The 22,304-nt window shown below is 47.0% G+C and overlaps 1 protein-coding gene across 2 annotated transcripts in view; it reads right to left on the bottom strand.

Annotated features, from left to right (window-relative positions):
- LOC126545491 (neural cell adhesion molecule 2-like) overlaps nucleotides 1–21,776 on the bottom strand; it is a 613,769-nt gene extending 591,993 nt beyond the window's left edge. For both annotated transcript variants that reach the window (XM_050193381.2, XM_055061846.2), the window contains exon 1: nucleotides 21,480–21,776. In XM_050193381.2, coding sequence (XP_050049338.1) covers nucleotides 21,480–21,573 — 94 coding nt within the window. In that variant the 5' untranslated portion in view covers nucleotides 21,574–21,776. The remainder of the gene's footprint in view (nucleotides 1–21,479) is intronic.
- Between the last annotated feature and the right edge of the window lie 528 nt (nucleotides 21,777–22,304).

The following is a 22,304-nucleotide window of genomic DNA, read 5'->3' as shown; positions in this document are numbered from 1 at the left end:
GACTGCATGAGGACGATCTTTTGTTGCTATCTCACATGGCTGTACAATTGTGTCGCGGACTGTTGTGTTGACAGCTGTTCTCAAATTATTTTCTTCGCCTTGATCACAACGACATAATAATAATTTCTTCTTGTGGAGAACTTGAAGACTGGTCGCAGCTGGGGAGATTTGACGCGGAGTTAGGCATAGACAGCTATTCTCTGCAGCACAAACCTTCTCTGCCTAGTAGCTAATGATGCAATTAAATGTACTTGCTTGTAAACCAATTATTTATATTTTTATTGTAATTGAACAGCAATTTGGACTGGTGTACTGAACTGCGCCTAGAAAGCGTGCTGGCTTTAAGCACATGACGTGCTTTCGTGTTTCTGTTTGCTTTCTTCAACATGTACCTCCTTCGCTCTATTTTTTTCTTTAAACTATCTTGTTTTCTCCTTTGCTGATCAAAGCCGGAACTATTTCTGGTTAAAAATCCTGCCTTTACGTTCCTTCCTCTCTCTCGATTGCAGTATTAAGTATTTGCTGCCATAGTTCTGTTAACCTACTAAAACCATCGTCGTGACCGAGTGGATTTAAGTTAAATCCCAGCCGTGTGTTTTAACATCTGGCAGAAATATTTCCTTTCCCGAAGTCTGTTCGAATTAATTTTCAGAAGTGCTGTAACCGGGCATGCCCCGGACATTAATCTAAAGGGTTTGTCCGCGAGGTGTGGTAGCTATGAACCATGGTTTCACAGTTTTCGGATGCCAGAAAAGAACTCCGTTCTTACAAGCTTGACCTAAATTCTGCAGTGAGCCGTAGAATTGTTATTAACCTGAGCCTTCTGAGCTGCAGTTCCATTACAAGTGACACAATATAAGCATCACAAAGTGCTTCTATGCTGAGAACCTACGCACGATGACTACTCTTCTTCATTAGTCGGCACAATAAACAGAACTGATTCAGGCTCGCTCACAAATTTTATTTTTGGCACATGGCGCAGTCGGGACCCAGACTCACCAAAATTCTGCTCAGCCGAGCTCATTCAGACTCGGGCCGAAACAATAAACCTTCCTTTCCTTAATCACTGGCAGTGATTGCCTTTTCATCTCTTATTGTTTTTTGGTTCGTATTGTGTATGTAGTAATGTGTCTCATAAGATCCCATTTCACAACTTCTATGTGACTTCGGAGAATCTTCCTGCATAAGTTCCTGCGCGGATGACGGTCGAGTCTATTGTCCCAATATTTCGTCGTATTTGAAATATGAATGACCTTATGCACAACATTACTGACTTCAATACATCGTGATGTGTTCTTCACTTAGGACATGGTAAGTGTAGTTTGCTTTGAATCTTCAACAACACACGATGTTTGCGTTGCGGGCAACCACAGACACCATTGTCAATGGCTACTGGTGGAGGCGAGTGACAAACATAATCACGACGTATGCGTTGCTCCCCGAAGCCGGGTTCGAGATGACATTAGATAGTTTTTGAATGACGTAAGTGGCATCACGCTATGCGCAAGGAAATAGCGGCGTCAGGTTGCGCATGCGCAACACGTTACGGCAGCATGGCGCGTTGCATTCTTCTACTGTATTTGGAAATTAGTGCGGTGCCCTAACGCTCGCAAAGACGGTCTAGCGTGGAAAAGATGGCGGCACCTTCGAGGCGGCTTCCGCCTGCTTCGGATCTCGTCCAACATGGTTTGGCACATTCGTTCCCAGCAGATGCTTCTATTTGCTTTTTTTACCAAGAGGCTTCCGTAGGAAAGTATTAGTGATAACTGTTGTTTCCGAAATCCATACTTCGTGTTTTTATGCTTAAGGCTTAACAAGAGTGGCGGCACTAGCTGTACATGGCCTCCTAGATTCTACGTGCCCACGCGCAGAGAAAGTCCACAAGAGGCGACACTCGGCGAAAACTGGCAACAGAAAACACGTCACACCTAGCGTACGCCACGTCCCTTAGCTGATGCGAGTATCGAAAAAAAAAGAATATGAAATGAACTTACAATGTTATAATTTTTTTATTATTTCCTGCAGAAACTAAAGTTTTCCGTGTAAATATATACTTATACTTTACATACATACATATACTTACTAATATATGCTTATACATTGCTACTTATTTTTCTTGCTTTACCTAGCAGCAAGCTAACAGCACGCCAGACGCGCCAGATGCACGCGTTATGCGCTGGACACGACACCGAAGCAAGCGAGGCCGGCTACGCATGTGAGCGTTCAGCTCTTCGGCGACCCGCCTGGTTTCTTTGGATGTAGCCTGATTTGTTGGGCTCTCGGCGTAGTATTGAGTTCATTCTGCACTTCGATATGGTACGACTGCACTACTGGGCTATGGCAAGATGAGAAATTTTGTTTCACAGTCTGCGACTCATTTCAAGCAATTTAGGCTATTACGGCACGGAACCAAGACTTGTGACGCAGTTAGCGAAAAACTGCTCGTCCGACCTGGCGCAGTTAATTTGAGTTAACGACTCATACTGGGAGGCCTTTACGACACTTTGTATGGGCCCCAACATTATTGTAACTTATCGCGGTAGTTTTTGGGCACGCTCGCTGTATCCGGCTTTGTGACGCAGTTTGCGAAAAGCAGCTCCGCTGTATGACGCAGTTAGTTTCGCGTGTATTGAATCTTACTGGGCTAAGTTCGAGAGGCTTTCTCTCACCCCCATCATTATAGTAATTATTTCGTTACTTTTTGGGGTGCTTTTGAGGCACGCTCGCTGAGCCTGGCATTGCGCAGTTAGCGAAGAAGCAGCTCGGCCGTGGTGACAAAGTTTGGCATGTACCGAATCTTAGTGGAATCTACCCTGTACTGGGGGAGGGGCAAAGGGATTCGATAGGTGAGATAGAGAAGGATAAAAATAATAATAATAATAATAAAAACCTACACACGCACACGCACGTGCACACGAAATGTTTCTGTGGGCACTGTCACGAAGCCCTCAAAGGTGTTCCTAGTGTTACGCAGTGTCACCGTACAATCCTGCGTCACACAGTGTACAGTCACAATTTTCAGAAAGTCCCATGTCTTTTAAGTACCGCAGCAGCGCCTTCATAGCGGATCGCGCTGATGTTCGCGTAGGCCAGTTTCCAAGGATCTTGTTTTCTGTCATTGGGCGCTTGTCCAGTTTGTCTAGGGTGGCTGAGAGGACTGCTGTTTGCGGGTTGAAACGAGAGCACTGACAAAGAAGGTGCGCGATTGTTTCATTGCACCCGCAGAAGTCCCAGAGTGGGCTGTTGGCCATTCCATTAAGAAAAGAGTACGCATTTGAAAATGCTACTTTTCTGCGTACCCGGAGTAGACCGTGGCCTGAGACTTCGCAGCACCTGTTGTCAGAGTAACTCCGTTGTTTGGTCGGCAAAAACGCGAAAAGCACTCAGGTTCACGTTGGTGAGAGGAAATGTGCGTCCTGCTGCAGACTTGCACACTCAGATGATCTCGGTACACACGCACTTGGCGTCTCCACTCAGACCGCAATATCTTGACGACCCATATTCCATGGCCGACGGTTGGCGGGAGTCCACCGAACACATTGACTTCCTGAGGTAGGCGCTTGGCCCGGAGACAGCAATTGAGTTCCCGAGCACGGCATACTGAAACCGTGATGCGTGAAACGGTAGTTCATGGGTCGGACTGGCTACATGACGAGAAAGAACCCTTTGTACTAGAAATAAGCTTGATTAATGTGGAGAATTGGGCGTGTTGGTACAGATTTGAAAAGGTGGCAATGTTAAAGAGAAGACATGGACGGAGACAGGACGACAAGGACGAGCGCTGAACTTCCAACAACATGATTGTGAATGGTTCACTAAAATATACGTGCTGTCCAAGCCAAGGGTTATCACCTGCGCATGCGTAAATATGCCAGCTCTTTGGAAGGATGATGGAGGCCATACCGATGAATCCCTCCCCAAATCTAGATTCTGCGATTTCCTGCGTAAAAGCCATTTTACTCCTCTTTATAAGGGAAGTGTTTTCATGGTAGGGCGAACAGTCCTTGCAAGTCAGACAATGACTTGCCAGCTAACCTTCAAAATCTTCTCCTTCTCGCGCATTTGTTACGTTGTTTGAGTGCTCCCTTAACCTATATTTAACACATCTCCCAGTTTGCCCAACGTACACTTTTCCGCACCTTAAAGGAGTTTCATAGACCCCACCTTCTGCGCATTCAACAAAAGACCGTCTGTGTTTTGTGCTGGGTTACCGTTGGGTTACCGATCCGGCGGTAACCCAGCACAAGCACCAGCAGTCACACAATGGAACCCAGTAGTCACGCGGGTTACCGCAGCGTGACGTTTAAGGCGCGGAAAAGTGTACATTGGCCAAACTGGGAGATGTGTTAACGACAGGTTAACGGAGCATGCAAACAACGTAAAAATGCTCGAGAAAGAAAATATTGTGAACGTCTGCTGGCAAGTCATTGTCTGACTTACAAGGACTATTCGCCCACCCTTGAAAACACTTCCGTTATCAAGAGGAGTAAAACGCGTCTGACACTGGAAGTCGCAGAATCTGAACAGATTTCTAGACTTCGGGAGGGATGTATTAGCATGGCCTACATCACCCTTGCAGACAAAGATCTGGTCTATTTACGCAAGCGCAGATAACCCCTGGCTCAGACAGAAGTGCATTTTCGTGAACCATTCACAATCGTGTTGTTGGCAGTTCAGCGCTCGTCCTTGTCGTCCTGTCTCCGTCTGTGTGTCTTCTTGCTAGCGCTACCGCTTTTCATATTGTAATTTACTTTTCTTTTTCAGCTGATTCCGTCCGGTGGAGCTTCGTATGGGAGCTACTGCTGCTTACCTGGTGCCACAACGTCGGATGACTGCACAAGAAGCCCGTAATGAAGATTTATATAGAGCAAAATAAACATTTCCTCATTTCCTCTTGCGTCTACTTTCTGAAATTTCTCGTAGCACATATTCAATGGAGGCTTGCCAAAATCGTTCGCAATCATTTTTACCAAACAATAAACGATTCCGCAGGAGGACTGCGTGCATTTTAGCAGTAACTGCTGCGTTCAAAACGCCTGAAATTGGAATCGGAAGTGTGGTTCAGGTTTTATTCTCATCCGCTTGGTGCGCTACAGTAAATTGGGCCGCTGGGCTTTATGGAAGTGTCCGCTCTTGTTGAATCTCTCTCTGACGCGTGCGACAAGCCACGCGCGGAATTCTACCTTAGAGGTCATACATTACGGCTGTTTGTACGAATGACTGTGATACAGATGGCGCCACAAATTAAATCATCATAATTTGCGGGCCAGCAATGTGCCACCCTGGTCGTTGTCATAACACTGGTACTGCATTAGATTATATTGATATTTGGTGTACATTTGGCTTACTAGTACTTTGTGAACTGTTACGTCTATAGGTGGCGTCGTAGCTAATTGCGTTTGCGCTTACCTTCCACTCGGTATCCCTATTCTAAAACAATTCTTTGTACAACGCTCTGAAGCGCATACGATAGCGTTAGAGTTCTGTCGCTCACTAACGCTAACGCAGTCATTTTACGCGATAATAAAATTATATATTAACGTCAGCTCCTTAGCAGGTGAGTGGGCGCGCCTGTGTATCACGCTGCGTGCTTACACTAGCGCTTATCGAGCGATGGCTGTGCCACCACGCATTATGGTATTATGATATTTTTATGGTAGGCGCTATCAGAACTTATTTGGAGATACCACCACACTCACGCCGCTCTACATGTCAAAGCGTACCTGTTTTGACACGCCCGGCACACCATCTACAACTTTGCTGTTTGCACCGATCGAGAGCGTAAACAACGCCCAGTTTTCGGCTTTTTCTTTCATCATGCTGTATCTTTATTCGGCGGGCGTTCTTGCGGCGTCCTTTCTAGCAGCAAAGGCCAGTCGCGCGTGGCCCCCCACCGAAGAGAGACGGGTGCGTGACAGCCGACAAAACCAACGCCTCTTTGCCCCCGCCCCCATCTGCTACGCATCCTTCTTTTTTTATTTTGTCGTCCTTATAACGCTTCAAACGACACACAGACGAGAGTGCACCTCGTCATCCTTGAAAGAACGACGTTTAGTTGTTGGCTATTTGAGTAAGTAGCAAGCTAGTATACGGACGCGCTGCAGCAGCAACAAAGCGAAACCTGAACTGAAGTCCTGAAAAACGAGGGCTAAAATGCGCGCTCCAGGAGAAACGAAAGCGATTCTAGAGTTGCCGACGCCGCGACTACAATTGCTCACGCCGAATCGATCGGCCTTCATGCGGGGGTCCTTCTTGTACATATGGCGGCTTTGGTTTCCCAATAGAGCAATTGAGAGGCGAAATAACGTGCGTATGCGTAGCCAAAACGGTAAGAAAAAAAAACACGACGCAAATACGGCCAGCTGTAGGCGCCGTGACTGCGCGAGATGGGCTCGAACGTACGCAGAATTCAAGTGTCGACAGTTGCCGTGGCGACAAAATGGCTTAAAGAAAAAAAAAAAAAAGCTGGCCGAAATATACGTTTGCGATGTGCAACGACATATATTAGTCGACCCTGGCACGAATGCACCGAACGAAATATTGGCAGACTTGTTCAAAACGCGCCTAGCTTATATAAGTGAGTGGCCTCTCTTTCGCTGGCAAAAAGACGGGAAGCTCAAGACGCTCGGAAACCCTTGAAAACATTCTTCGCTGAGAAGCAAACAGGAAAATGCGTAACTGGAACCTGCCAGCTGAGCCTTAGGACTTTCAAGCGGAATGTTCCGCAAGAGGCAAGAAACGACAAGAGCAGGGCATCTTGGCAAAACAAAACAAACAAATACAGCGGACAAAAAGCAGCGTAGAACAGTCGCGAAGCACCCTCGGCTTCTCATACGCTTTCTATAATTTTATCCGGGCTCCCACTGCTCAAGCGAGCTTGGAAGAAAGTGGGCGGAACCCACACAAAAGCTGGCTTTGAAGCTGCTGGGCAGGACTATTGACCGGAGCGCCAAAGTAAAGACCGGAATAGAAAGTAAAATAACAAGATCGGCCGAAAGATGAGGAAGCGCGATTGTGGGCAGAGAATCTAGCCAGTCGTTGGGTGCCGATAAATCGAACACAGTACGCACAGTTCCGCAACTTCTAGCGGACTATAGGCCTTCGGCATGAACACGCAGACCTCCGACTTTCGAGTGCCAACAAACCGCCCGTGTAGGAAGGGGTCCTTGTCTTCAAAGGACCCGGTATCTGATTTCTTTCGTCCACGACGACGAAGAAAGAGCTGACATTAAACATGGATGGACTGAAGCAGGGCTCAAGGAACGGTCGCGGACACACTCGACTTTCAGGCACACTGTTCCGAACGTCCGCTTCCCTGGCGACACGCTGCCAGCATCGACGGCAAATCGTGCAAGACTCGGCAAACAGTACGCGAGCGTACACACCTTAGCATCGATCTCGTATACTATACGGGCGGTTAGTATTTGTCATGCGTCCGCGAACTGACTGGGCACAGCAGGTCCAAGGGCACAAGCGGCTGCGTATTCACTTTCAGATAGAAAAGGCTGCAGAGCACGAGCACGGAACATATACAGAGTCGTGCAGTTGAAAGCTAATTCAGCTTTATCGTAATTACTGACAAACATAACATTATGTATGATGAATGAGACCAAAATATCGTGGGCATAACTGGTTCTCATGCTTAAGAACATGGAGCACCTAGGCGAACCATAACCCATGCAAAGCACGTTTCACCGACAGTGATCAGGCATCCTCGATGAAAAAGCGTGCCTTTTTTAAATGGTTCCATTACAATTTATTTATTTATGAACAAAATCCTTTTCAACTGTATTGAAAGAAATTTCCACCGTTTATATATATATATATATATATATATATATATATATATATATATATATATATATATATATATATATATATATATATATATATATATATATATATATATATATATATATATTTCATTACTGTGACAGCAGTGGAAAGCTAGAAACTGGATTTGCTTTGTCCATGCTTTACTATAATTCTATACATGGCACTTGTTTATTTATTTTTTGTGGGTAAAATTATCTTTCAAAAAATCAATTCGATGTGTTTCCTTTTGCCAGCCTTAACCAATATCGTAAATTCGTATGAGCAGACGAAACACAGTTCAATAGTTAGATGATTGTAAATAACCATTTCTTGCCTATACAGGCACACTTTTTATTCCTCTACAAAGCGCAGTTTTTTTTTCTTTTAAAGCTTTCTGAGCTCATAGTTCCAGCGTTTGGCGGCCAGGGATCTGCCTGGTTCCTAAGTCATTCTTTTTCCTTTCACCTTTTCTGCCGAAGGTGCACCATTGTTGGAAAGCGCACTCGTGAGCTGCTTCAGGTTCGCTGTGGTTCAATGAAGCGTAGAGAAAGGTTCTCAGAGATAACGGAAGCAATAATTAACACCACTGCGTTTAATTAAGCCTGGTTCGCAGATCCCCCTCCGTTGCCGGCGGGAAACTCAACCCCGCGTCGTTGACTAGCGCGATAGTAGAGACGCGTACCAGAGATGGGCTCGATGCCTGCCTAACAGCAGCCAGCCACGGATGGAGGCTTTTCTTAGGGTTTTGCAACAGGCCTTCAGCAGCTCCTTAAGCATATGACTAGTGGGCACGCTTGTTAGGGCCCTGTATAGCCGTTCATCCGGCGGAGTCTCCGAACATTAGGGCATTCGTTCGCGGCGGACTTGAAATGTGGCCACCAGGACGATTATACGCAGTTGCGCGACTGCTCTGACACCTCTTCTTATTTTAAAAGCTGAACGGGCTGAATTCGCTCATTTTCGAGAGATGTCGTGCAGGGTGCTTCGGGCATCAGCCGATTCGGTGAGCAGGGAGCGTCGCATTGTGGAGCTTGGGCGCGGTGAAAGCACCTTTATTAAAGGGCGGTATAAAAGTGCGATAACTTAAGTGCCGGTGCGTGGGTCGCGGGTGAGCCATTTAAACCGAACAGCCTCGAGACGCTTTGCCATTTTATGCCACGGCAACCGCGCGGTCCTGGAAAGGACGGCGAGGGCGCTAAGTGCTGCGCCTTGGCGACGATGTCATTGCTACAGAGGTGCATCTGAGGGCTTTACGCATTTAGAAAACTCGGTGAGGAGGAAACAAAAACATGTGAGTCGATGCTGGGAATCCGCTAAGTATTATCCGCTACAGCAATGCGGGGCATCTTAAAGTGCGCTGAGTAAACATAAATAAATAAATGAATAAATCCATCAAGTTGCACATCTGGCACTGTAAATGGTGCTGTGAAAGCAATATCAAATACGTTCAGAGAGCCCTCTCCATGGCACCTGACTTCCTCACTTTGCTCGTAAATCAGTGATACGACCTCTGCATTGACGTCAGTCACTCCCGACGGGTGGGAAGCTAAGCGACGGTGTTTGGGGCAGATGGAGCTGTCATAAGATATGTAGCCGCTCATTTTTCAAAGACGAGAACCGAACATATACTGGCATTGCTTTGTAGAACTGAATGTGTTCGTGTGTAAGTGTGTGTAGTTATGGAGAATAACTCCTGAGATAAATTTTTTTCCGAAGCTCATCAGGTACCAAGGCGGGAAATATGCTGCAGCAGTGAACAGCTGATGCTGCTCCTTTGAAGGGTCCCCGTAACCTGGTATCCTTCCTGCAGGGCCGTGAAATAAAACAAGTTTCCATAGTCACCCGCGTACTGAGATTTCTGCAGATGTCAAAGTGCCGCAAATCTCAGAAATAATCTGAAGTTTTCCACTGCGGTGTGTCTGAGAACGCAGATACAGTTCTTGGAAATTAATATAAGCCAATCAGGTGTGGTAGATCCCCCTGGGTCATAATGAATGCGGCTCCATAAATGTGTACACATGATGTCAGGGGCATGCATGTATAAGAGGGCCAAGCCTGATCATAAGCGCATTGATTTTTTTAATGTTTACTTTCACTGGGACACAATGCTTTTGCACTGTTGAAATACGTAGTTCCTTCATTTCGTGCTTTTCAGATCTCACCAATAAAATTTGCATCAGCCACGATTGGAGACACATTGTTCTTGCAATAAGCGGCACATTAGTGCAGCAATGTGACCCTGTATATATATATATATATATATATATTGCCCTAAGTGTGCGTATGTGTGTGCTCTGTCGGCTCGCAGCGTGCGTAAGGAGGCTTTCTCCTCTTATTTACCGGCGTCTCTGGCGAGCGCTGTCCGTGCGAAATCACGGCGGGAGTTGTTGGTCGGTCGCACTTTGCCGGGTCAAGGATGCGGTTCCAATCTCAGACGAGCGGCGCTTAACAAGCGACGCCGCGGCGGGCTTGTCATGGGCGCCTCCGCCACCAAATATGCGCCTCGCACGCACACCGAGGGGGTTGCACGGGGCGCGAACTGCGGGGAGGGAGACCCGCGCGCCGCAGCCACAGGCGCTCAAAATCGGTCGGCCGCTCGGTGAATAATGAAGCCGGGCGGCCGGGTGCAACTCGCGCAAGCCGCCGGGGCGGAGGCCCGCTCGGCCGGTTGCCGAAGCCGCCCATCGGACGCGTGCCCGCTGGCCCGCCCAGAGCGCCGGAATTCTCACCTAATTACCCGGCAAACGACCGACTCTGGGAGCGGCCGCCTTGCAAGGGCCGCCGACACGCCACGGTCCGCCCGCGGTGGAGGGCCGAAGATGGGCTTTCCCACCCCGGCCTTCTTCCTAGCTGATGCCAATTTCACTGGTCAATTCCTCGCACGGCACCCATCTGGTCTCGTCTTCCTGGCGACCTTACATAACACGACGATGGGTAGGCCGCTGATTGTAGGCACCGAGATGTGCGGTCGCGAGCCGACCGCACAATACGGATGCTTTTTTTTCGTTCATTCTTACCACGGACATCAGAAGAGTGAAATCACTGTGCTCCGAATGCAGCCTCCGTCCCAAATTACCACCTATTCAATATCGCCTTAGCTAATATTGTAAAATTAGAATTTTATGTATTTGCTCGTATACACACACACACACACACACACACACACACACACACACACACACACACACACACACACACACACATATATATATATATATATATATATATATATATATATATATACATATATATATATATCCACCCCAGAAAGTGGATGGCAAGATTCCGCCGGTGGTAGCTCAATTGGTAGAGCATCGCACGCGTAATGCGAAGACGTGGGATCGTTGCCCACGTGCGGCACGTTGTTTTTTGATCCACTTTCATTTCCATTATTTATAATTTCTTTATTTCAATTAGTAAGCACAAGTAATTTCCCTTGTGTTGTCCTTGGTGTCGTTGTTTGTTGGCTTTTAATGATATGATTATATATATATATATATATATATATATATATATATAGTTGCACATGTAACCCGCTCCCTTCTCTAATGCCTCTGGCCCTGAGGGTATGTTTCATAAATAAATAACTAAATAAATAATTAAACGGCCGCCGTGGCGTGATAGCGCGCTTGCATCACACTTGGCATTCGGGCGCCTCGTGGTGCCCATGTGACAACCGCTCTCTCTCGGCCACTAGCTGCAGTTGAGCGAAAAGTTTGCCACTAAGCAGCTCCCCAACTTAGACGCTCTGCACCATAGGGCGACCAGCACTGGGGTTAACTTACTGATTTTCTTAATAATAATAATAATAATAACAATAATAATAATGACAAATCAGCCAACGCGACATGTTTTGCTTCAAGATAATATGGTCAGACCTCTGACGCGCCATGTCGCGACGACCGATGTTCTACGCCTTATTGCCGTGACAGTTTCTAATAAGCTTTATGCGCACGTTGCGTCCGTGAGCTTGCGACAGTGCGAGGCATGTAATTGTTGTAAAACGTGTTTGCTCTCTCGTCTATGTAATGTGGCTGGGTTTCACTCTGGCATCATTTAAGACTCCCTAAACATGCCAACGATGGCTTGAAAGCTCTCGCGAGCACAAAAATAGTCATGCGGCTAAAAACGGTCCTCGAATTATAGTACGAGGGGTGCTGGCGAATATTCACAACAGAAAGAAAAACGTATTCAACGGCGCGTATCGACTGCCGCGAAAGACAAAAAGAAAAAGGAAAAAAAGGAAAAGAAAATTATGTCACGAAAAGAAATATATAATTATTGCTATGGAAGTATTACGGCTCACAGTTTCCTTTAACAACCTCTTGTCACCTGTATAACAGAAATGTTTAAGTAAATTTCTTGTATATCTAAGTAAAAGTATTTCCGCTGGACCCACGCAATTAATACTGACGTGTAGTCCGATTAGGTAATCCTTTTTGTGAGATATAATTCTGAAAGGCTACGTGCCTAGTAGTATTATATTAAAACACCCTGCTCCTATTTTCTTGCACTTGATAAGAAACCGCAAATGAAGAGAGAGAGAGAGAGAGAGAAATCAAGGGTAGGAAAGGCAGGGAGGTCAACCAGAAGAGCATCCGGTTTGCTACCCTACACTGGGGGTGGGGGAAAGGGGAATAGAAAGAGGAAGAAAGGGAGAGAGTAAGCACTGAGTACGTGTGGGAGGGACAGCATACACAAGGACCCTATAAACGGTCTCTTACGCCCGTACACTTCAAGTACTGCACTAGTGCACGAATCGCTTTTCAAGCCAGTGACGGGTGTGGCCACGGTCCGAGTATTTTTGACTCGGTGACCGGTCTCGAGTCCAGTCGGCATAAAGTTGCCCGCAGATAGAGGTGTTGGACATCGTAGCGAAGGCAGGTACACAATAGGTGCTCGATGGTCTCCTCGCACCCACAGGAGTCGCACATCGGGCTCTCGGCCATTCCCATACGGTAGGAGTATGCGTTCGTGAACGCCACTCCCAGCCACAAGCGACACAACAAAGTTGTTTCGCCGCGGGAAAGGCTAGATGGCAGTTGTAGCCGTAGCGTGGGGTCCAGTTTACGCAATCTGCAATTGAAGGCACTTGAAATCCAGAGATCTTGTGACTTCTTGCGTGCAAGTAGGCGAAGTTCTCTGGCAGCGTCCGACCTCGCCAAAGGTGTTGGACGCGTCTTGGTATCTTCGTGGGCACACCGGGCAGCCTTGTCAGCTAGGTTGTTGCCGACGATGCCACAGTGAACAGGAATCCACTGAAATATAATGTGGTGTCCTCTTTCCAGAGCATGGAGGTGCAATTCCCTGATGTCAGATGTCATCTGCTCGTACGTTCTGTGGCGTAATGCAGACTTGATGCTGTGAAGGGCTGCCTTAGAGTCACAAAATGCGACCCATTTCTCTGTTGGCTCTTCGGTGATGTACATCATAGCGGCATGGAGAGCTGCAAGTTCTGCCGATGTAGATGTAGTCGTGTGCGACAATTTGAATTTAACTGTAACGTTCTTGGCTGGAACGACGAATGCGGCAGTTCAGCTGGTAGGTGAGGTCGAACCATATGTATATATATATGAATGTGGTCATAATACCTCTGGTGCAGTAATAGGAGCGTAAGTTGCTTCAGAGCCGGCGCTGGATGATTGGACTTTTTTGTAATTCCAGGAATAGCAAAATTTACTTGATGCTGTCGCAGGCACCACAGGGGAGAGGAAGGCTTCGCCGCCGGTGTAAAAGATGCCGGTATGCACTCTTGATGAGCGCTAATCACTCGTGAAAAGGTCGCTTGAGGTCTCTCGGCTGGTAGGGAGGCCAAATGATGGTCGGGGATCCTTGACAGATGGCGAATGTGCGCTTTGAGAGAGTCGACAGCTACATGTGTCTGGGTTATATGGTCTCCCATGATGGCGATTGTTGCTGCTGTTGAGGTTCACCGAGGCAGCCCTAAAGACGTGCGTAGGGCTTGACCTTGTATGCTCTCCAAGGCGCGAAAGTTCGTCTTGCATGCATTTGACAACACTGGTAGGCTGTAATGTAGGAGTCCGAGAAACAAAACCCTGTACAGCTGCAACATAGAATGGACTGGTGTACCCCAGTTTTTCCCGCAGAGAAATTTGAAGACCTGAGCAATGGCGACTAACTTCTTCAGATAGACGGAGTGAGGGCTCCACGAGAGGTTGCGGTCAATGATGACGCCGAGAAAGCGATGCGTCTTAACGTAGGATACAGCTTGGCCATTGATGGTAACAGGATACAATGACATTTCTCTGCGCGTAAAACCAAGTAATGCGCACTTTTCAGTGGACAGATAAGACGGAGATAAGACGCCGTCATGGTTGCCGCCCGCTGAAGCCTGGCTCTTAGCTGAGGGCGAGTCACCGCAGAGGCCCAGATGCATATGTCGTCGGCGTATATTGAGACATATACTGTCTGCGGTAGGTAATCCGCTAGTCCTACCAGGACGAGGTTGAACAAAATAGGGCTCAACACTCCACCCTGCGGCACACCACGGCAGATGTAATGGTCTTCGGTCTGTAAGAAAAAACGCCTCTCAGTCAAATAGTCCCGAATCCATTTATATATCCGGCCACCAACTCCAACAGCCTCAAGTGAGTTCAGTATGGCCTCATGGGCGACGTTGTCGTATGCTCCTTTTATATCTAGAAAAAGTGCCGCAGATAGGCGCTTGTGGCTTCTTTGATTTTGGACCCATGTTACGATGCCAATGACGTTGTCGATGGACGTGCGACCTCGACGAAAGCCTGTCATGGAGTCCGGATAGATGTTGAATCGTTCTAGGTACCATTCCAAGCGAGCAAGAATCATTCTTTCCATCACTCTGCCGACGCAGCTCGAAAGCGCAATCAGACGATATCATGAGATCTCAAGCGGAGATTTTCCAGGTTGCAGAATGGGGATCAAACGGCTCGATTTCCATTGTTTAGGAACGGCGCCGTTCTGCCAGGACTCATTGTCGTAGTTGAGCAGCTCATTACGTGCGTATGTCCAAGGTGGCATAGGGTAGCATACGTGATGCCATCAGGTCCTGGTGACGAAGAACGCCTGCAGGTCGCCAACGCAGCATCGAGCTCTTCGAGTGAAAATAGCATCTTCATTTCTGGTACACGTGCCTCAGGGATGTCATTCAATGCTGCGTCAGTAACGATGGCCACGGACCCAGCAACCCGTGCACAGAACTCTTCAGCCACTTGAAGTTCCGAGCGGAGTTGGTAGAGGGCCAGAGAAGCGAAGGGCTTCCTTTGGTGCGGAGATGAGCGAAGACCCCTAACCGTTCTCCATACGTGCGAGAGCGATTTTCGGGGACCAAGTGACTCACAGAAAGTTTTCCATCGCTTATCTTCCAATTTATCCATGCGACGCTGGACTTCCTTTTGTATGCGTCGTGAAGCCCTCAGATCCAAGACGGACTTCGTGCGCCGATACCTCCTCTCCGCCTGTCGGCGTGCCGCACGCAGCCTCTCCAGTTCCATGTCCAAGTGTGTTCGCCTTGCTGACCTTGTAAGCGAGCAGATGGATGTTTTCAATGCCTCTGCGATTGCTTCGTCGATAGTGTGTGAAAGGCCTTCCCGACATGTGTCATCCATATCCTTCTTAAACTTTGACCAATCAACTGTACGCAAGACAGTAGAGGAGCGTTGCTCAACTCCTGTAATCTTTGTGTATGTTGGAATATGGTCGCTTCCATGTGTTTCTATGTCTGTAAACCATTGGACGCTCGAGGCAAACCGCCGTTACACCAAAGTTAAGTCCAAGCAGCTACTATAGGTCGTGCCTCGCAGAAATGTAGGGCTGCCGTCATTCACACAGCACAAATCATGGTCGGCAGCAAAGGAGGCAAGGCTCTTGCCTTTGGAATGAATTTTAGTGCTTCCCCATAGCTGGTGATGCGCGTTGAAGTCACCTGTGATGACCCAGGGGCCATTGCTCATTAGTAATATTTTCTTATGTCGTTCGCCGTCAACGTGACCCGCTGGGGATATGTAGGCTCCAATTAGTGTAAATGACACAGTCTTTTTTTGGACATTTAGGCAGACATATTGGTTGTCGTCATGAGGCTCTATCGCGTTAGCGACATATGTTAAGTCCGTGCGGATGTAGATGATCACTTTCATGCTCGCACAGCATGTGGACGAGACGAAAGATTCATAACCGGACAGTCTGAGTGGAGTTGATGTATTTGGTTCGCAAATTACCAGTATGGGGAATCAATTTGTAAAAATGAATTGGCGAAAGTCTGATATACGGGTCCTTAGACCCCTGGCATTCCGCTGAAAGATCGACGCACTTTTAAGTTCAGTGCGGAAGGGGACTTTTGGTAGAGCCATGATGCTTAAACGATGCTAGCAAGCACTGGATTTAGTGCATCCAGTATTTGCAGAGCGCTTCGATCTGCTGGTGTTTGCGGCTTGTTCAGTATAATGCGCATTGTATTATTTAGCGAATGCAGCATATCAGCCACCTGCCTGTTTTGGTCGCACAAATCGCCGAGAGTAGACGTCGGGGGTTGTCCAGCGAAAGTTTGCTGTGAGTCTGTTGGTGAATGTTATCGTTTCGGTGGAGCCGGCCAAGATTCGGCAGATCTGGTCTTCTCAGTGGACTTGCTTTTCGCGGTCCTTTCCACGTTGTCTGGCCTGGGCGGTGGAGGAGGAAGTGGTGTCGTAGGAAGTGGCATGCGCCTTTCTTGAGGAGCCTTCCTTGAGGAGCGCCGGCGACGTGAACGTCGCTTCCTCATTTTATCGGCGGCTTCGCAATGAGATGAATGATCTCTCGCCATCTGTTTCAAGATGGCCATTTCCTTCTTAATATGTGGATATTTCTTCGATGAAGCTTCATGTGTTCCTCCGCAGTTTGAACACTTCATTACAATCGCGCCACATTCATCTGCAGCGTGGGGCTCTCCGCAGCGGGGGCATGCTGCCTGATTTTCGCAGACGCTGCTCACGTGTCCCAGTTTCATGCATTTGCGGCACTGAAGAGGTTTTGCAATAAAAGGCCGCACTGCATGTCTGAAGTGTCCCACCTTAACATGCTAGGGTATATATTTACCCTTGAATGCTATTTTCACGCAGCGTGAACTGCCTAGCCGCTTAACATCAATGATGACCTCATCATTGGCTGGCTTGATAAGAATCGGCAAATCGTTATTAAGAATGGCGACGTCTACGTCGTAGATAACGCCGTTGACTACGTCAGATCCCAGAGGGATGTAAGAGCGCACTTGAATGCCATCGAGGTCCGTTACGCTGCGTAGAGTGGTCAAAGCAGCAGCATGTTGGACATCAACCGCCAGTAGATTTTTTCGGATGTTCACTCGAATGTCCGATATTTCATTTGGCACCAGGGCTTCCAGTGACATCGACACAGATTGCCTGTTAAGTAGCTTCATGATGATGGTGGGAAGCAGGGGCACAAATATGATGGTACTGGCGTCCAGCCTCTGGGTCTGTCTCACTGTTTGCGTGCTTGACGATGAGGACGTCCTGGTGTTCCTTCTCTTCGCTCTGCGGCTCTGCACAAGCTGGAAGTCGTCATCGGAAGTGTCCTCACTGCTGAGAGAGTAGACATGGGTGTCCTCGCTGTCGGTGTCGCTCTGCTGACCAATCCGCTTCCTGGAGGCGGCCGCCGCTGACGCCGCCGTCGCCGGCAGACGTGCGGGGTCGTCCACTTCCATCACGACCGAGCAGGGAGCGAGGACCAGCGGATGAACCTAGGTTTTCACAGAAATAAACCGGAGCTAGAAAGAACAGAGCGTTAGACGCTTTTTTCAATGTTGAGAAATTTTTAGTCGGACAATATCGCTTGTGAGAGTATTGTTACCGAGGTGGCTTGTTTGCCTGAGAGCACCAAATCTATGCGCATTTGTCTCTTCTTACCATCAGAGATGCAAAATAAATCCCTGCAGCTCAGCTGAAAAGCTTGTCTCACATGATATGTAGACTAGGTTTCACATTACTTAAAAACTTAAATTACTTATTAATAATACCTAATAGCGCACTTGTAAAAGACATAGAAGAAGTTTTCATCGTGGCAATTTTATTTCTCGTTTGACAAGATACTGTGCTACTCCATCCTCAAGCAAAAACTGAGACATGAAACAGTTTTCCAGAAAACGCATTAAGAAATAAACTGGATTAGGCAATTGTAAAGTAGAAAGACACAAAGCTGTGATCTGGTGCATCTCAAATGCTCACGTCAGATTATGCTAGTTAGAAATCAAGTTTATCTTGCACCCTGTACAATTCCAGACGCCTCATCTCTTAATTTTTTTTTTCATTCGATGACTATGCAAGGAAGCGACATCTGAGAAACAAGTCTCAGACTGTACTATGTCTTACAGTGTATTGAAGACTTAACGGGTCAGCAGCGAACTATGATAAGCCCTCGACTATGGAAAAATAACAAACAGACGGTTCTCTCTGCGAAGCGTCTGCGCATCTGCTTTGTCGGCGTGGCAAAGGAAAATCGAATGATTTGAGACATCGATAAAGAAAGCTTCGTAGTTCTTCACGGAGATGTAAGGATCTGTGGGGAAAGCGTGGAGAAAAGCAAATCATGCGTTACCAATAAGCTCAGCTGAGTGAAGTTAGAAAAGGCGGCCTCGACAATCGGTGGTCTTCGACCCAGCTGTACTAGTATAAGAATTTATGCTCAACTTAAATGGCCCCTGCCCCTGACGGTGTACTTCGCCACTTCACTGGCGGCCCAGATTAAAGACGGGCGCTCGAGGAATTCTACCCAACGACGTGATCTGCTCGCGCGAATTCTAGAAGGCAATGAGACAACTTAGACCTTTTATTATATCTCGCCATTGCTGCAGGAAAGCTATCTTCATTCCTCGCGAAGTTCTTTTCTCGGCAATTCACTGCAATCTGTCGTAATTGTTCACTTGTAATTAAACACGAGGGATCACTAGCCAGAACACGAGAGGTCAGAGCTTCTTTTTTTTCTTCTTTTCTTTTCTCATTTCACCGTCTTCGAAGGAGGCGAACAAATCACAAAGCATACCATTAACGGCCATGTCCGGTCATTGTGTCTTTTCGCCTTCGTGCTGCCCATTTTACTTTCCCTTTTTTTTCCTCTCTTTCGTTTTCTTTTTTCTCTGGTAGCCCAACACAACTGACAGGACTGGCCCCAAACGATTCTCACTCGTACTTGTGCATAACGCTTTTATTTGCAGCCGGCGTTTCAGTCGAGATATCAGTTTTCATACTACAGAAAAAAACCGTTTTAGCGATTGTAAAATTAACATGACACGAAATATTTTTTTCTTCTTTTTTGACTGTATAATCGGCAACCGGATGAAGAAAAATTGATCACTAACAATATGGAGACTTCGATGTTTCGACGGCGCGATTATCAGTTTGACTTGGAATTCGAGCCTACACGCGCCGCAGCTCTGTTTAATATGCAGATAAGTGTAAAATACCTGATCGGCGCCGAGTGAAATACTGTCAAGCTTTGCAACTGACTGAGTATGGGCAGCAAAGATGACACCAACTAATATCACTGTCTATACTGCGTTCTAGCTTTAAAAGAAAGAAAGAAAGACATTGAGCGAACGAGCTTTTCTTTTCTTTCTTTCTTTCTTTTTATGTTTGAAGCTGTCGCTCAGGCTAGTTGTGTACAATGTATTAACACGACATTTCCTTTGCAAGGGCATTCTTTCTATATGTTAAAGGAGCTCTGCAACCAGCTTGCCGTGATAAGGCGATATTCCTGTACCTTTCTTATATTTATTGCTTTTTGATGATTCTGTTACTGTCGTACTCACAAACATTCTTTCTAAATTAATTTCTACTTTGGCGTTCGTATATTTGTTGTTAATCAAAACAATAAATACTAAAACTTTAGCTTCGTTACAAGCAGCTGTCTGTTATAAGTCGAGGAAACTCCACTCTATGATTTACATTTCAGATGACGAGATCCCAAGTCATGCAACTCCATCATAATGAAATTGCCGTTTTTACTGCGCCTGAGAGCCTATCTGCAACGTCTCTGCGTAATAACAGTGCGTTCGTGAAAATGCCTGGGGGAAGGCCTCAAGTTTTTTAAAGGCGAGGCACGATTTAGCAGCTCATTTCAAGCCTTACAGTTATTCACTTTTACAGGCGTTGCTCCAAACACTGACACAAAGAGAGAGAGAGAGAGAGATAGGCACCCAACGCATTGCGCTTCAAGCTAGAGCAATTCATTACGTAAGCACGTTTTCAGCCGACAAAATAGTAAAATTGGATATAGATTGATCCACGATGTTTCACTTGGATTGCTTGTTATTAGCAATTTTTTTTTATTTTCATGTTCACCACTGGAAATGACCACATTATGCGTGTTTACGGTACTCGATCCCACAAGGAACCCAGAGGGAGAGCTAAAGGAAATAAAGTCCGCGGAAATTGCTCGCTGTTTTGTACGTCAGTAAGAACTGCTGATTCGCGTTATTCCGCTGCAACAAAGAAATCAAACGCTGCAATATGTTTCTTTCATTAACTATGGAATTAGTCGAATTATGCCGTAGTTCAAATTGTGTTTCAATAGCAGGTCACATTTTTTTTAGTTAGACTTGCGCGACATTTGAATTAACTTGTATTGAAACTGTGATTGAAGGTTGAAGCTTATTCATGCGGTGCTTTATCGCGCCCGTTTTAATACGCTGCATACATTCCGTACGGCGAAAGTAACATTTCGCACGCTGAAAAAAAAAAAAAAAACATGCCTACATCATTGTGTCACTGTTCAGATAGTTGCCTAAATATCTTTAAACATCTGAAATATGACATGCGCATGAGAAAGCAAGGAAGTAATCCGTTCAGCTGTTACTTAGATTCGAAGTGGCCATTATGGAAAACAAAAGACCATTCTGTAAAACTTTTGGGTCAAGTAGGTCAGCAGGAACACTTAAATAAAAAAGAACGCGGCATATAATTCGCTGAATTGCGCAACGTTGCCCCACACGCCGCAAAGTTATGTCCAAGTACGATACACGCCACAGCAGATGCTCGGCTGTGGCAGGTTAAACATATTTCCAGAGTATTCACCAAAACATGTTTTATGCGTAAATGCTATCACTCTAACATTAACGTATTGTCGATAAATGCTTCTGGTATTGCGTCATTATCTGCAAATAAAGAAACAGTTTGTAGGGCCGAGTGAAAGTTATAAACAATGTGCGAGGTACAACATACGATGATACATTAAAAGTTACTTTGCAAAAGCTTTCAATATTGAAGTAAGTATGCAGTGAAGTTACCTCATAAAAAAAGTTCAATGATTTCAATCGAAATATTTATTTATATTTGGTGGGCTCCCTTCCTAAATGTTATTAGAAGAAAAATGGAAGAAAGTAAGCGCTAGAAAATTATAGAATGAAAGCAGCGAAATTATTTTTGTGGAAAAGCACAAGAAACGAAAGACCTTAAACGTTTTTGAAAGGCTTTTATATGAAATTGAGATGTATGATAGTATTGCAAAAAACGTCAGCCTGTACAGTAAAACTTTCGGAGGGCCCGTTTGTGCCTGTATGCCGTGGACGTGACCTGCGGCCACCGGCACTGCAAGGAATGCTGCAGCTGGAGTGGTTCGCAAGTCTCGTCCATTGCTTTTGACAGCGACGCGGGGACGAAAACAGTAGTCACTCCGACACGCACCTTGATCCTTGTAGTGCACGGGAGTGCCGGGGCAAGTGACGAGCAGCGTCCAGAAGAGGAGCGCGTAGAGCGTCCGTGAAGGGTGCATAAGCATCGAAGGGCTTCGTCGTCGTCTAGCGGACGAGAGCAAGCAACTGTCCGAGTGCGACCGAAGCGCAAGCGGCGCGCTGTACAAGTGAGCGCCGAGAGCGCCAATCGGCTGAGCCGACTTGCTCAGAGCTGAGCGGCGTAATCCCAAGAGCGCGCGGTCTGCGGCGAGCGCCGGAGCAGCGGGCCAAAGCGCATGTCGAGCGTTCGCTGCCGTCGCTGGGACTGGCGGTCTGAGGGACACGTCGGGCAACCAACAGCAGACGCCGTGCGGCGCGCAGTGGGCGCCGCGGCGCGGATGGGGCTCGAACCAGGGCCCCGAACCGGGGCGGCCGCTCTCGCCCTTCGTGCCCAAGAAAGTGCGGGTAAGAGGAGGGGGGGGGGGGGGGGGGGGCAGAATTGTTCGCGTACGCAGGGCGAAGAGCAACATTTATTCAATAAATGCTATTCACGCTGAGTCTGCATGTCGCAGGAATACGTGGCACCGTGTGAGGAAGAGCCCCCTGACGAGAAGGGTACTTCCATGTGGCCTTGTAGCGATAGAAACAACTACAACTACAAGAAAAAAATAAAGCTAATTAGTTTTCTTCCAGGCAAACTCTCCTTCGCGCGAGCGCGCGGCTTGGCTCTCTCCCGCCCACATGATGCAGCGTGAAGTCAGTGCGGGAAAAGGAGCGAAAGGCTAAAAGGCGTTGCACCTTTTCTTCGTCACTGAGTTTTTGTGTGCCGAGATATCCT

The sequence above is a fragment of the Dermacentor andersoni genome, chromosome 1 (assembly GCF_023375885.2).
Source record: "Dermacentor andersoni chromosome 1, qqDerAnde1_hic_scaffold, whole genome shotgun sequence".
NCBI classification, from domain to species: domain Eukaryota; kingdom Metazoa; phylum Arthropoda; class Arachnida; order Ixodida; family Ixodidae; genus Dermacentor; species Dermacentor andersoni.
Note: the sequence above shows the minus strand (reverse complement) of the source record. Positions and strands in the feature narration are given on the sequence as shown.